Source organism: Dermacentor andersoni, chromosome 2 (assembly GCF_023375885.2).
Source record: "Dermacentor andersoni chromosome 2, qqDerAnde1_hic_scaffold, whole genome shotgun sequence".
NCBI classification, from domain to species: Eukaryota; Metazoa; Arthropoda; class Arachnida; order Ixodida; family Ixodidae; genus Dermacentor; species Dermacentor andersoni.
Genome location: NC_092815.1, coordinates 200,972,352 through 200,987,476, shown reverse-complemented (window position 1 = coordinate 200,987,476; position 15,125 = coordinate 200,972,352). Strand labels below are relative to the sequence as shown.

The 15,125-nt window shown below is 46.4% G+C and overlaps 1 protein-coding gene across 1 annotated transcript in view; it reads right to left on the bottom strand.

The window, feature by feature from the left end:
* The window catches only part of LOC140212828 (choline dehydrogenase, mitochondrial-like), a 47,147-nt gene extending 36,170 nt beyond the window's left edge, over positions 1 to 10,977 (bottom strand). The window contains exon 1 of the mRNA XM_072286300.1: positions 10,803 to 10,977. Coding sequence (XP_072142401.1) covers positions 10,803 to 10,935 — 133 coding nt within the window. The 5' untranslated portion in view covers positions 10,936 to 10,977. The remainder of the gene's footprint in view (positions 1 to 10,802) is intronic.
* Between the last annotated feature and the right edge of the window lie 4,148 nt (positions 10,978 to 15,125).

The window sequence follows — 15,125 nt, the reverse complement described above, 5'->3', positions numbered from 1 at the left end:
AACGTCTCCTGTTTGCGACGGCGCCTTTTCGTATGACCGGAAATTATTATTGTGTTGTTAACTGTAACGACAGCAATGTAAACACGAAAGGGTTGATGCCAGCAGTGAAATTCTGCCGATTCACAAGAAATTGGTACGAAAGAAGCAGACGACAGACATAGATTACTGCGGTGCGCCGTACGAAGTAAACAACTGGCAAACAAAGCGAGCTCGTTCATTGATCACTCCTGAGTGTATGACGGTTTTTATATGTAACTCACATGAATTTAATAATTACTCGGTATATAATCCTTTTAATACTATAAAAACTTTCATTTGTTCGACCAGCGCTCGTCCTGTCTTCCTTCTCGTGTTTCGTTTGTGTGTGCGCTGCCCAAGAATGAAAACCACTTCTGTTGTATGCGCTAGCAGTGGCCGAACTTCACGCGTGCCGAGAAATTGAATATGTGCACGATGCATTGAACATGGCCGAAGTTCATTCCTGCATCCCCACTGAACCGATTGATCTGGTGACTGGACGATACACGCCCGCGTCTTGGTCGCGCCGGCATTGCTGAAGCAGAAATGAAGACTAATACTTTCAACTTCCGTCTCTTGAGCACTTAAAAAATGGCCAAGCTGTCTACATTGCTGCCTGTATTCCATATTGTAGGGGACGTACTAGTTAAAGTTGTGTGCGCATGTCGTACTTGTGCTATGCAGCGATATATTTTGTTTATTTCCGTACAGTGTCGATGGAAGTCCGTTGTGGCCATCAGAAACAGCACGGATTTCTAGCAAACATATTGTGAGAAACTGCAAAAATGACTTTAACTCGTATGTGCCGTATGTATGTGCCGCATCGTATGTGCTGACGATTTTTCCGGCGGCACATACGATGTCGTTTCCAATTACCTGCTCAGCGTCACTTACATAATTAAGCAGACGCTGCTTTTTCGCCGCATTGCAGCCATAAAAATAACCGTCAAGCGTACCGATCTTCTTAAAGGCAAATAGAAGCGTGTACAGTCTCTTTCACACTTAGGGGAAAACTCGGAACGTATTGCATCGCGATGAGGCAAGCAATGGAGTCGTGCGGCGGCAGCAGCTCGAGCAGGCGCAAACGGTCGAGGGGCGGAGTCGTCAGGGGCAGTGCACCGATTTCATCGGTACTGCGGGAACTGAGCTGATATTCTTTACTAAACGTTGTGCACCGCCAAACTCTGAGCCTTCATTGGCGATAATGGAGTTCCACAAACTTCTTTTCACAGCATGCTTCGTATGTTCTTTCGAAAGGCCGGGGTACTGAGCGCTTGAACGTATATTTCTTCACTGTGTGTGCTACCGTAATAAGCAGCGACAAGACGCACCAAGATGTGCGCGCAACGTGCTCAGTCATTGTTTGGCTCGAAAGGAAAACAAAGCACTCAACAATGATAACTATGGGGGTCGAACACGATGAAACAAACGGATACGATAAAAGGAATGTTTTAGGTTAAGACAATGAACTAGAAGTGATTTTTCTCGACAATCATTCACTACACCAGACAGACCATGCCCGCCGGCGGGAAATTCGACACGTCACGCTCGGAACTTCAGTTGGTATCGCGTCATATCCCCAGCGGCAGCGATGACAGCGCTCATCCTGGAAGGCAGTGAAGTGTAGAATGACTTGATCAGGGATGTGTTCATTCGCAGCACGTCTCAGTCGCTGACGATGGTGGATCGAAGCATATCCTCGGGCGACTGATAGGGGAGATGGTGCGGCAGCGATGCTTTCAACGAGCCCCAGACATTTTAAATGATGTTGGCGCCCGGGGACTGAGGTGGCCACTCCAAGAGAGTGACTGCGCGCTCTTCCAGCAGTTCTTGCACAGCACGAGCAGTGTGGATCGGCGGCCTATCGCGTTAGAATATATAGTCGCCTTACAGAAACGGGCCGTCAAGAATGTATGGAATCAGTACGTCGTCTATGACTGCCCTGCAGCGATGAACTTCGAGGCGTATCAGTGGGCGTCGCACAACGCTTAGTAAAGAATACCGGCTCATTTCACGCAGTAACGATGAGATCGGCGCCCTGCAACTGACAGTAGAACGTTTCCTGACAATGCGGCCAGCGCGCGCTGCCTAGCAGACGATGCCCTTCAAGATCCCGCCCCTCCAGCACCTGCGCGAGCTGCTGCCGCCGCCTTCCTCAATCGCTCACCGCATCGCGATGCAATGCGCTCCGAGTTTTCCCCTAAATGTGAAACAGACAGTACATCGCCCTTCGAATGAAATGTCCACGCGCACACACGTAGGTACACACCGCGCGCGGCACGAAACCTGCCCAAACACGCGCAGTGCAGGAGGTAATCAAGGCGGTGCGAACGAGAAGTGGGAGTGGAGTACCACCCGCTAATACAATTTTGCTTCGCATGCGGCGCTCTCAACGCCGGCGCAGCAGCGCCGCTCTCGGTGCAGTTCTTGTCCATACGTGCATTGAACTTTGTTTCGCACTGACACTTTTTTGCCCTTTATCCAGCTGTATCTTCGCATTTCTAATGTACGAGGGCGAATCAAATGAAAGTGAGCCTACCGACCCCGCGCAATAATGGTTCGGTTCATTATGTGCGAGGCATGCGCGAAGCAGAGAGGCATCTCTCATTTACAAAAGTGACACGCAGGTGTAAGAATAAAGGTTCTTTAATTCTCTCATACACTGGGTTGAGCATGGTTGCGTGACATAAATGACACTCCAAAGTTGAACAGCGTGTTGCCATGCAGTTTTTGACAGCTGAAGGTATTTCCCAAAAAGAAATTAGTCGCCGTATGGCTGCCGTGTACTTTGAACATTGCATTTAATTGTCCACTGTGCAGTGTTGGAGAAAACGGTTCAAAGAAGGACGTGAAAGTTGCAAAAGCGATCCAAGACCGGGCCAAAGCCATCGTGCAATCGCCCCCAACAAAATTGCCAAGGTTGATGAGCTGATCAGCTAATAACGGCGGATAAGCATCGATAAACTTTCAGACCGTGTGAACATCAATCACGGTTCAGTTCACGCCATAATTCATGAAAATATCGCTCATCGGCTCTTGTGTGCGCAATGAATGTCCAAGATTTTGAACCACCGTCAGAAGACGGAGAAGTTCGGCGCTGCCTTGACTTATCTGGTCCCGTATCACAATGAGGGTGACTACTTCTTTTCTGCAATAGCGATCGGGGACGAACCATGGTGCCACTAGTACGAGCCTGACACAAGAGGGCAAAGCTTACAATGGAAACATTCGAATTCACCACGCCCAAAGAAAGCAAAGGCCATCATTTCCGCCGGAAAGGTGTTGACTTCAGTAGGGCATTACTGATAGAATTTGTTGAATCTTGAGAGACTATGAATTTTTTCCGATATGGTGAAACGCCGGAACGGCTGCGTGTAGCAATCAAGAACAAACGACGTGTAAAACTGAGTAATGGTGTCATCTTGCTCCACGACAATGCCCGTCCCCGCCTCGCTGATGTGGTTAATACAAAACTGGTAAAGTTCAGGTGGGAAACTCTGTAACATACGCCATGCAGTTCAGACCTGTCGCCTTGCGACTTCCACATTCTGGGGCAACCGAAAAAATAGCTCAAGGGAACCAGATTCATCTAGGACGATGACGTGAAAGAGTCAGCTACAGACTTTTTGAAGCAGCAACCCAAGGAGTTTTCAGATACGCGAGTCACGCGACTCGTCAATGGGACAAACGTCTGAATGCTCATGGAGACTACCTTTAAATAAAGTACCCCGTTGGACATATATTCGCATTGGCTCACTTTCATCTGACTCGCCCTTGTAAATTTTGCAGTACTCCTGCTTTTTATACGTGCTCTCTGTTGCGACTATAATTTCGGTGCAATTAGTCACCATACACGACCGGTTACAGCTGCTACTGCGTAATACATTTAAACAAATGACTACTTCATTCAGATTTTTCACTGACCCTTGCTTATGTACAAGAATGTAATCACGGTTCTTGAATGACAAAGATATATGAAAAATAATGACATTAACATATTTCTCCTCAACTTGTTCATTTAATGGCCTTTACATTTTTCATATCAACGGTATGCGTTGCTTGGTTAGTTTCGAACTGATATAGTTCTAAAGTTCGCGTGATGTATTTTTTACTTCTTAAATAGACAAACAACGCGGAAGCATTGACATCAGTTATTTCGGGCAAAGTTTTCGCCACACACGAGTTTATTCTTTTATGAAAAAATACAGATCTTGCTTGCTCTGACAGTGCGTAGCGTTCAAGAATTCGTTTGCAGCATCTTTGGCGATTGCAATGCAATTAATATTCATGTATTTGATCCTTCGACAAATTGTTTAAGAGGAAGCTTTAGCTCAGGCCCAACTCCAACGCGGCCTATTCAAATACATGTAAAACGCAGAAACGCTTTTCTGAGATAACCCCTGGATGGCGTTGAATGAAATTTGCTGCATTTAAGAGAGAAAGTTAAATACTAGTGTCTGTTGGAAGCGGAATTTCGATTTAGGGCCTGTATTTTGTTTAAAATGCTCCGAAAAATTCGAAAGCTCAAAGAACAATAGAAGCACAACGTTTACAATCTAATATCTTTGCATCAAGAACAGATATTACGGTCTGTAAACAGCGAAGCGGACAAATTTGGTATGTCAATTTGTACCTTACGTGAATTGGTTACGTTGTGTACAAGGGTATTGCAAAAGCCGTATTTCCATAACACTAAATTCTTTTGAGATTCATGTGCAACATATCAATTTTGTCCACCGTAGATGTACTATTAGATGAAACTCACAGAATTATGATATCATTTTTCATTATTGAGTTACAGAGTTCTAAACTGGATAGTTTCGTTTTCTGAAAATGTGCCATTTTGCCCAATTTATAATAAAGAATTGACAACGTAAATGAGAAATTCGAAACCAGCAATCAATAGAATTTAAGTTCTTTTTTTTTAAATGCAACAAGGATCTTCAAATTTGGTGCAGCGGTTGCCAAGAAAAACGCATTCCTCTTCTACCTGTACTTAGATCGCAGCACCCGAGCTAAAGCTTTCTCTTAAGGAAGAGGCCGAGTTGCAACTTGAGCTCCCCCCCGAACAATATTTCTGGCTATGCCACTGGACTGTATTATACCATACACTGTAGTACTTCTTGTAGTAAGCCTGCGTTGTTGGTGTGGGAGGGCCAAATGTAAGTCCAACTCTCGCCTAGAATTTCCTTTCTTTCAAAAGATACGGTTGAATTTAGGTTCTCTGCCAGAAATTTTCTTGCTCATCTTTGTCCCTATTAGAGGAGCACGAGATACTGTAATAAAAGCCTCTTCACTCCCTTCATTTTTTTCATAAGCGGCATTAGAGAATGCCCTCTAATAAAGTTTGTGCTGCGTATGGCCCACTCATATCTGCCAGAACAACTCGTGAAAAAGGTTTTCTTTGTGCTGTGTGCCGGATGATAATGAGCATTCATGTCTTTTGACATCCATAAGTCTGTGGAACTGACATGGTACTTCATTACTTATAAAGGTAGAAATAACAGCGGCTATCGTTATATGGCTTTACACACTAATAAATGTGATCCCAAACTTATTAGAAACTGTTATTAGAAACATGTAAGGCAGGGATGTTTATGCACACTTGATCAGCTGTGAACATGCAAGAACGGTTTTGTATAAAATATTCAAATATTCACAGGAAGGGATGCAACTGGCTCACTTCATTGCACAGTTTTGATTTATTTTAACGTGTCGTCTTCTACTGTTTCGTCTCCACAAGAACAGGCTGTTTGCCTGCTTCTCGCATCATTGCACGAGTTTTACATGACAGTGCAGGAGGGTGCGTTGTCACTGTGCCACTATAGCAATCGAATAATTTACTTAATTTACTAACTGAATAGTTAATTACCCTTCAAAGCAAATGTTATTACAGGTGCAGTAAGGATACAAAGTCGACAACGACATTCAATGTTTATTGTTTGCTGTGCAAGAAAAAGAATTTTCCAAAGAAGAGATGCAACTTAAAGTGCATGAAATATTCGAAAAGAAATTAACGACGCTGTTTATTCAAGCTACGGAGTTTAGAAAATTTATTACGATAGCCTACACGTTTGCTCTGTCAAATTTAATAAGTTAGTGAGGCAACATAACATTTCAAAATGCATCAGAAAATTCACGCTTGCAAACCGACAAGAAAATGCAACTGAATGGCACCGCGTTGAAACTTCGGATATTTTGCGGTCTGTTCGTTTGCCCTTGCCGAGGTTGAAATTATTTAGACTGCTCCGTATTAGCAATTTGGGTATGCTATTCAACAAAAAAAAATTGTGCAGATCCCAAAAGGCCATGTCGTCTCGTGGCAACTCGATGAGGTGTACGAAGCGAACGTGCAAATGCTTTTGATTTGCGGCGCAGCATATCAACGAACGCACAGAAATGGGAGAATGGAATCTGCGGTACAAGTTTTTTTATTCTCCCTTCGCGTGCGTACCGAATTCGGCAATCGACGTCTCCACGCATAGCACTTGTTGAGCGAGACGCCATTTCCTAAAACAAACGGGCGAAATAGTTCTCCGCGCGCAATTTCGACGGAAAATCGCAGCGATCGCTGCGGCGGTGCGACTGTCCGACGAACCGGTTGGTCGCAGGCGAAAAACGGGGCGCCGGCATTGCCACTGCGATTTTCGTCGCAGACGACAAAAATCGCACTTCCGGTGCGAAGAAACTGGCCCCATGTGAAACGGGCTTTACGCGTAGCCGCTTGTCATCGCCCCTTGCAGGAGCAGTGATGCAGGTCACAGACGCTGGTACGGCGAGTTTACCTCGGCAGTTGACGAAACGTACGAGCGTAACCCTCTCCACATCACGCCACCTAGCCTCCCCCCCCCCCCCCCCCCCCTCGGAAGCGCAGATGAGATCGCCCAGGCAGCGGCGGATGCCGTGGCCGACCTCTGTCGACCTCAAGCGCATGTGCAGGCCGTTTCCCCTTTGCCCCACCTTCACTTACCGCCTCAAGCTTTCCCTGTATCCTCCTCCTCAATTTTCCCACTGACGCGCTCTTGTTTCCTCTAGCGGTGCGCTTCGCGTTCACTTCCATCTTTCGCCTGCGCTCATTCGCTCGCTTACGAGGTGTAACGCCGCCGAGGCACTGAACGAAGGAACGGGCGCTTAGAAGGCCCCTCACCAGGCCACATAGCAAATTTAGGTTATACGCCAGAAGTTCTTACGTGCCCTCTAGGGAGCGTTCTGCCGCAAAAGTTTTTGAGATTGGCTCATTAATAGCCGAGATAAAAATATTTCAGTGCCGCGAACCCATGAGTTCAGGAGGCGGGCTCCACTGCCAAGAAAGACGCTCTCTGCACTCGCAGCGTCTAGCCTTCGCAAGCGAAATTCTTTCCCTGCGTTCTCCCTTACCACACCTCGAGGATCGCGTGACGCATAAGTCACAGGCCCCGCCTTCATTTTTTTTTCTCCTCACTTTTTTTTTTCCGGCGCTACGCATTTCCGCTGACGGCGTCGCGCACGAGCTGTTGTCTCGTTTTCGCAGCGCACGATTTTGCGCGCTGTGCACAAGGATACATAACTAGTGGTATAATTCAGTGCTACATGAATAATGAGCGGATCGCAGGCGGAGAACAAGGGGATCGCAGAGCATGATCACTCGCTGGAACACGGTAGAAAACGGTATAGTTTCGGTACTTGGGCATTCGACCGCACGACCGTGGGAACAAGTAGACGAAGCGAAAGTACATCTATTTTGTGTCGGTGCGAAGTAAAAGAAAAATCGCGCAGACAGTCCGTTTGTGTGTTTTATTATTTCTCTAAACTTCAATTCGTCGATTCAAGCAACAGATCACACAGATAACCGATGTTGTCTTGGATAATTCTCGAAGTCATGTGTCACCACGAGCGACGTCACACAGCGGACTCGAGTACATAGGCGCAGGGACGCGAGTACATCATCCGCCGGCTTGAAGCGCGACGGCCGCGAGCAGCAGGAAAAAACGGCGTTTGGTTTGATATTTCCGATCTTTCCGCGGCGCGTAGCGATGTTATACTTTGCAGACACGATCGTCATCGCTCAATGTATCCTCTGCGCTTTGCAGCTCAATATGGCCAGACCTGGTGAGGGGGCGTTTAAGAGCTGTGCTCTGAAACGGATGTTCGGTGTTGTGTGTAGTGTGCTGAGACAAGTAGTGTGATCAGACATGTAGTGGAATCAGGCAAGGTCACGGCCTGCGCAAGTGTGTAGGTAGTTTGACGAGCCTGGCGGAAGTGGCGCCCGTGTTCCGAAACCCTGCTGCACGGAATACGCGTTTCGGCTTTTGATCTGAGGTAGCGTTGACGGAAGCGGCCTCCTTAGCACTTCGTGTACACTTCGTGGATGAATTCTCGCAGCTTGTTGGCGCTCAGGCTGTTGGCGTCGAAGTAAGTTGACGTGGCATCTCGCTGATGCATTCGTACTGCCTTGCAGCGTGTTCTGCATGATCACTGCTTCAAAATCAGTGCTTATTTCGGGGATTGCGAAATGAGATCAAGAAGAAGTTGTTCCTTGACGTCGCGTATACGATGTTGTAATATTTTTCTTCGTCATGTTCTTGTCGACGCGGTGAAACAGGCTTTGCATTTCCTCGACGAACACAGTGACCACTTCATAAGTGAGTTTGTCAACTGAAATGTGCCGTAGGCTTCTTGGAGCGTGTGCAGTAAGGCTTTCGCGCGTTCTTTTCGGAGAACGCAGGGTAAACGTCGCGGATAACTGGTTCCTGAATATGCTTTTCTTATGGTCAAGGTTCTTGCATCCAATTCAGCTTGATGCGGCGTACGGTATAAGCAGGCGTGCAAATTGGGTCGGTAGGTTTTGTAGTCACCCGCTCTTCCGGGCGTTTTATGCACTGGCCCTTGCAACAGCTTGTTCGTCTGCGTATACGGCAGGAACGCTACTTGGGCAGAGAACCCGCCTCATGGCGGACGTCCCTAAGACCTTGCTTTTGTACTTGACCACTTTCATAACAGTAGGTACACCGTAGTTTCCCTGTGCTTATATAAGCAGTTTGTTCTAAGTTACAGCTTCGAGTGTATGTCGATGTTACACCCTACTTCCGGAAGCAGAGGCTTAATTTCACCTATCGTGTGATTGTTTTCATGGAAGCCATGGAAAGCTAAATTTCGTAGATCAAATGGAAATAATTTAGCTAAGCAATTATTTGTCATGAGAAGTGACTTTTCCCAGGGTCAAATAAGCATTGTATAAAGGTCGTTCTCAGGAAGGCATGTCTCGGGAGATCAGTATATTGCAGGCCATCACCACCATGCCTAAAGAGCGACAGTCACGTCACACTTAGACACTGGCGCCCGGATTATGTTTTCTCAGTTGAAACTTGAGAGTGCTTACGGGGGAGCCAAGTACATTTTCGCTGCGACATAGGGCACCCCAATATTATGTTGATTTCCTGTTACATATGGAAGCGTGTATATTGGCAGCTCGATACGTAGCGCTATACAGCTATACAGCTATGCAGCTATATTATACAGCTATACAGCTATATTATATTGACTTTACTACAATCTCTTGTAGTCAAAGTTACGTAACAGCTGTCGCAATAGCGTTGTTGGAACAGCCCAATCAAATGCTCTGTTCATTTACAGGAGGTCACATTTGCTTGCTCTGGATGCAAAAAACACCACCCCATTGACAGGTCTTTCTTATCTGATTGTTTGACAAGAGGAGAGGAGCGCGCAGAAGTCGAATAAGTTTCGGTGGGTCCGAGCTAGCGCCATAAAATAATATAAGCAGGTGACGAGTGCGGTGCCGGAGTTTGCGATTACCCCTTCCCCTTGCTTAGCTTGTGGTGCCTGGTCTAAAATTGCTGTGGCGTGCCACAGAGGGTTCGAAATGCTTCTAAAACTCAACCTCAGCGAGGAACAGTTAGCAGAGAGATGTCGTATACGGGGCGAAAGGGTTCGAGAACGTTATACTTTAACGCAGAATTACTTACTATACGCAGACAAACTCATTCTCCCCGGTAGCTCTGAGTAGTCATTGCCATAACGATTGGTGGGTAGCCATGTTTTGTTACCTTCAAAACGGGGCATGCTCAGACTAATAAAGAAACTTAAGTTTTCTTTGTCATAATAATGCATTTTAGTAAGTACGCGTTATTCTGACACGGTGCCTTTTCGAGTTTTTGCGATGCGGCGTGACCGACAGGTGAATTGGTTGAAGCTCGAGAAAGTACGACGCATAGGGAAACGCTAATGGTGCAAAAGGCCTACAATCGGAAACAATTATGTTTTCTTTTGTGCTGCCCAGTCATGCATAATCAGCGTGTACACGTCATATGAGATAAATGTTTCAGCGGTTTTTTGACGTGAAATGACAGACAGGCGAAGTAGTAGTGGCCCGAAAATGTTTCGAATAAGTGAGGGCTGCTTAGTAATATGCAAATGGGGACAAAGGGCCTGGAGAATGCAATAGCATGACAAGGCAGAAGGATAGATACCTCTTGCTAGTGGACCACTTGAGAATCTGCGCAATAAGAAATTTTGCCTTCTTGTGTTCATTCTTCACTGTTCAGAAAAGCTTACCCTTTTTTGTTCGTTGCCGTGAGACGAGTAGCAGGGGCGTGCGTTCATTTGCTTCAACACAGAATGTCATACGCATCTACGGTATACGCATCAACTGCATCCCTCCGAACCCCGCCCATCGTGGAATCACAGTTTCTCTTAGTTCATGCTGCGCCTTGCTTTGCAGTACATATGAATATTTAGGCTCGTCCCTGTGTTAAAGTGAAGTTGAAGAAATATTTTCGATTACTTACCTTCGACTAGCGTGTCAAGGTCTGTGATATTTGTAAGAAATCGAGGGTCAATAATGGGATATTCTTCAGGATCTCTGCTTTTCAGCCGGATGAAACCAGATGATCGTGGATGCAAAAGTACTGGCACAATCATGAACACATTTTGCCCCAGCTTCAGCTTGTAGTAACTTTCATAAATCTGAAAATTTCGATATATGACGTCATTAAGCGAGTAGCAAAATTTGTTAATATATTACCGTTTATTCATAGTACGATCTGCGCAACGAGATTTCCGGCGTACTGTAAACACGGCAATACACCAAGCGGAACTTCAAACAAGATCTATTTGGAAAGATCGCCGTTATTTACTGCATAAGACGCCACAAGCACAAATATATTACGCTTATTTGTTTCGTTAAGTGGACTTGTCTTCTTCAAGGCGACATGTGCCCGCACAGTATATGTAGGCAGGGTTCTTCTGAAAGCGGGTGGGCGAGGCAACCACATAGGGTGTGTTAGTGGCGGGAGTGTAGAATTGGAAAGAAAGCTGGGTGCTATCCAACGTCGATGGAGGAATGTGAGGTAGAGCCGTGTGTGAGCGGGCCCTATGTTTTTTTCCTGGTAGAAACCTGGACGACGGGGAAGGGGGGATCATCTGCTCCGCTAGAGGTCAATGAGCTATCGTATCCATGAAAGAGAGAATAAAGGAAGCGCCAGAAAATGGTGCTCGTGGGAAAAAATTACTTAGAATTAGTATATACATCAAAGAAAAAAAATTAAACGAAGGAAAGAACTGAAAGAAACAAAAGACTAAGCAACCCAATAAAAAATACGTAAGTACTATTGCCTATAGCTTGAAATTAAGCATAACAAATAGATAATAATGCTCCCTTTTGAAACGCTTATGCCTGTTGGTTGCAATTTCTTGAACATATGGATAAGATATGATTCTCTGCATTTTCTGTCTCGCGCAGAACAAAAATTTGACAGTAGGATGTTGAGTTCAAAGTTTTGACCTGGTTGGTTTAAATGCTCGGCGACTGCTTTAGGAAGCTTCTTAGCTTTATCCACGCCATGTCCGTTTAAACTGATGTTCATTGATTGTCCCGTTTCACCAGTATATTTTTTTGTTTTCTCTCCACCCTTTCCTTTTCTTTTATTTATACATTTATTTCCTTTCAGTAATGTTTTCTTTTTTCACGAGCATATTTTTTGCCGCTTCTTTTATTCTTTTTCGAGGAGACTACAGCACAGTGAGCTCCAGCGGAGCAGATACCCCCTTTCCCCCCCTTCTCCGACTCATCCACGGCCCTTTCACAAAAAACACCGCCGGCTGACACATGGCCGTGCCTCACATCGCTCCACCGACGTCGAATGCCACACCTTTCTTTTAAATTTTACACCCTGGGTAGTTGTATCGCGCACCCACCTTACCTCATCTGCCCTTTAGAAGAACCCTACCTATATAACATACTGTGCCGAGGAAAGCATATGTCGCCTTCGAGAAGATAAGTCCACTAGTCGAAACGTTGGCTGCGGTTCTTACCTTTTTCTAGTGTTGCTCATCGTCGAAATCGGTTCGAAATCATGCAACCACGTTTCAGTAGCAAGACGGTATGTTACACTTCTTGGCATGATCACTTCGCGGTCGCACACTATCACCATAATTGCATGCGAAGCTTTGCCGAAGCCTTCACCTCGTCAGCGTGTCATCGAGGGGAGTGCACCTTCCAGGCATGCACACATTACAGACATCGATAACAGCAACAGTTCTCAGTGGGCTGCATGCCACGGCAAAGACAGTGCCGGACAATGCGCTACCAGACTAAGTGAGCAGTTCACGGATCTCCGGACGAAAGCTGCTGCTGCTGCTCCATTAAGACTTTCCTGTAATTTATTTACGTTCGCTACGTTCTAAAGGAATCAACTTGCGCATGTTGGTATTCCGTGTTGGGATCCATCAGTTGCCAGTCCCACAACTATATGTTTACTGTGAAAGCAATGATAAGCTGTCGTTGTCATCGATGTTACATGAATCATGGAAGTCCCCTCACTATCTAAGTGAAGTAATACTAAATAATAAATACTTGTGTTTGCGTGCCAACAGCCAGAACTGATTACGAGGCACGTCGCATTTTCCTCACCTGTGGTCCTTTGACATGCACCCAATGCACGATAAACGTGCGTTTTTTTGTATTTTCCCCTCGCCGCAATGCAGCCATCGCGGCCCGTATTTGATCTCGTGCCCTGGCAGCTCCCAGTGCAACCCCAAAATGAAGAAATATCGACAATATGGTAATAAAGACACACATACACAATAATAATACTTTCTGGTGTCTGATGTGCATAATTAGGGATCATCCATGATCACTATCGCTAACCTAACCTTATCTAGCCTAATCTAGCCTTGCCTAATCCAACACACTTGTACACCTCGTCTATGTGTTCTTATTTTTTTTCGCTTCTACGACGCATACATTCCGTGCCATTGGAAATGTCGTTTTCAGGGTATTATCGGAACCAGAGGGCGTATGACTCGAACCTGACACTAGCCTCTTCCTCTGAAAACTTAGCTGTTGCAGACTACACACATTTTCTCGTACATTAACTAAAAACTAAGTTTGCGGGACTTATTTTCGATATCTATGTTGACTTGCTATATTTAAAACAGTATAACAAGATTATTGCTATTCACGAAGCGAGTCGGTATCGTATGACAACCACGCGGACATGCTAACTACATAGACACGCTTCGTTGAGGAGATGAAGAAGTGTTTTGGTGACTCGGACGCGAAGAGGAAACGTGCGGAATTCACATTAGCCCAGAGAGCTCAGGTACCCGGCGAGACTTGCACTACCTATATCGAAGAAATATTGAAGCTGGGCCGAACCGTCAATCCTCAAATGACAGAGAAAGATAAAGTGGGACACGTCATAAAACGAATAACGGAAGACGTGTACAACTTCCTCATTGGTAAAGAGAACTTGAACACGGTATCTGAACTTATACGCCAAAGCCGTACGTTCGAGGCGCTGAAGACTCGCCGAATTACACCAAAGTTTGGACGGCTGGCCAATGTAACGACCGTAGCAAGTGTTGACACGAGTCCTCCGCTCCCAGACCTTTCGTCCGCCATCCGCCAGATATTCCGCGAGGAGCTCCAGCGACATGACGAACAGGCACTTTATGAGGTGGCAGGTTGCAGCTCCTCCGTTTTCCGAGACAATCTTTGGGAACCTTGGCGCTGGAACCGAGTGGTTCCAAGTAGCCCTTCGGCTACTTGGAACCACTCGGTGAACGTCGCGGATCTTAACGGCTCCAGAGACGAACCGCATTACATTACGACCGAACCACCACGCAATGATTCGCCCCCTCAACGTTTTGATTTACACCCACGCCACTTTCGTCCACGAAGACTTGCCACTACCTACGACTTTCAAGGGGAAGAGCCCCGTTACCATCAAACGATGTCTTCGGCTGAATACCTAAATCCGCATTCTGAAGTTCGCCCTTTGCCAGTGTGTTACTGCTGCGGCATGCCTGGCCATATAGCTAGGTACTGTAGCCGACGCCGAACATCGAACTACGGATCGTCAGCGCCGACTATGCGGTCTAGTGATCGTACAATGCGCACTCAATGGCCAGGAGACTCCACTTCAGGAAGCCACTTCCGAGAGGACAGATGCACCGCCAAGGAGACCTACTTTGGAGAAGAAAGAACCCGGAACCGCTACCGCTCCCCTGCCTCCGACCATACTCTGACGCCACCACCAGCCTTCCGAGCCTCCCGATCACCATCCCCTGGGCCGCGATTCACGTCACCATCGCCTCGTCGCCGTTTCGTGTCGCCCCCGCCGGGAAACTAGCCAGCGCGGCCGATGGAGGTGAGGTCGTTGGAAAATGTGCGCTGCCGACTCAACTACCTCCAATTATTTTTATGCTCAAGAATAACGTTCATGTACTGATTGCTGGGGTCTCTACAATGGCTTTAGTCGACACGGGAGCAACTGTCTAGGTCATGATTGTTGGGTTTAAAGGCCTTCTGGGACGCAAGGTTATGTTTCGTTGGGACCACTGCATGCACCCCCGTCGGCGCATGCCATTTCATAGCCTCCTACACACCGTTTTATCAGCGAGGAGGAGCGTAGCCTCGAACCAGCGCACCGCGTCGCTCTCCTCCTCGCACTGGTATGTACGAATTCCACTTTTTCCCAGCGGCACCTTGGAAAGGTAGCGGTTTAATTCGGAATTAGGGCAATTCTAACGCGTTCTGTCTGGGATTTCTGTGATGTCAGACGATTCAAGGTCTGCGCCCTACCACTCTTCGGCAGCAAAAATAATTT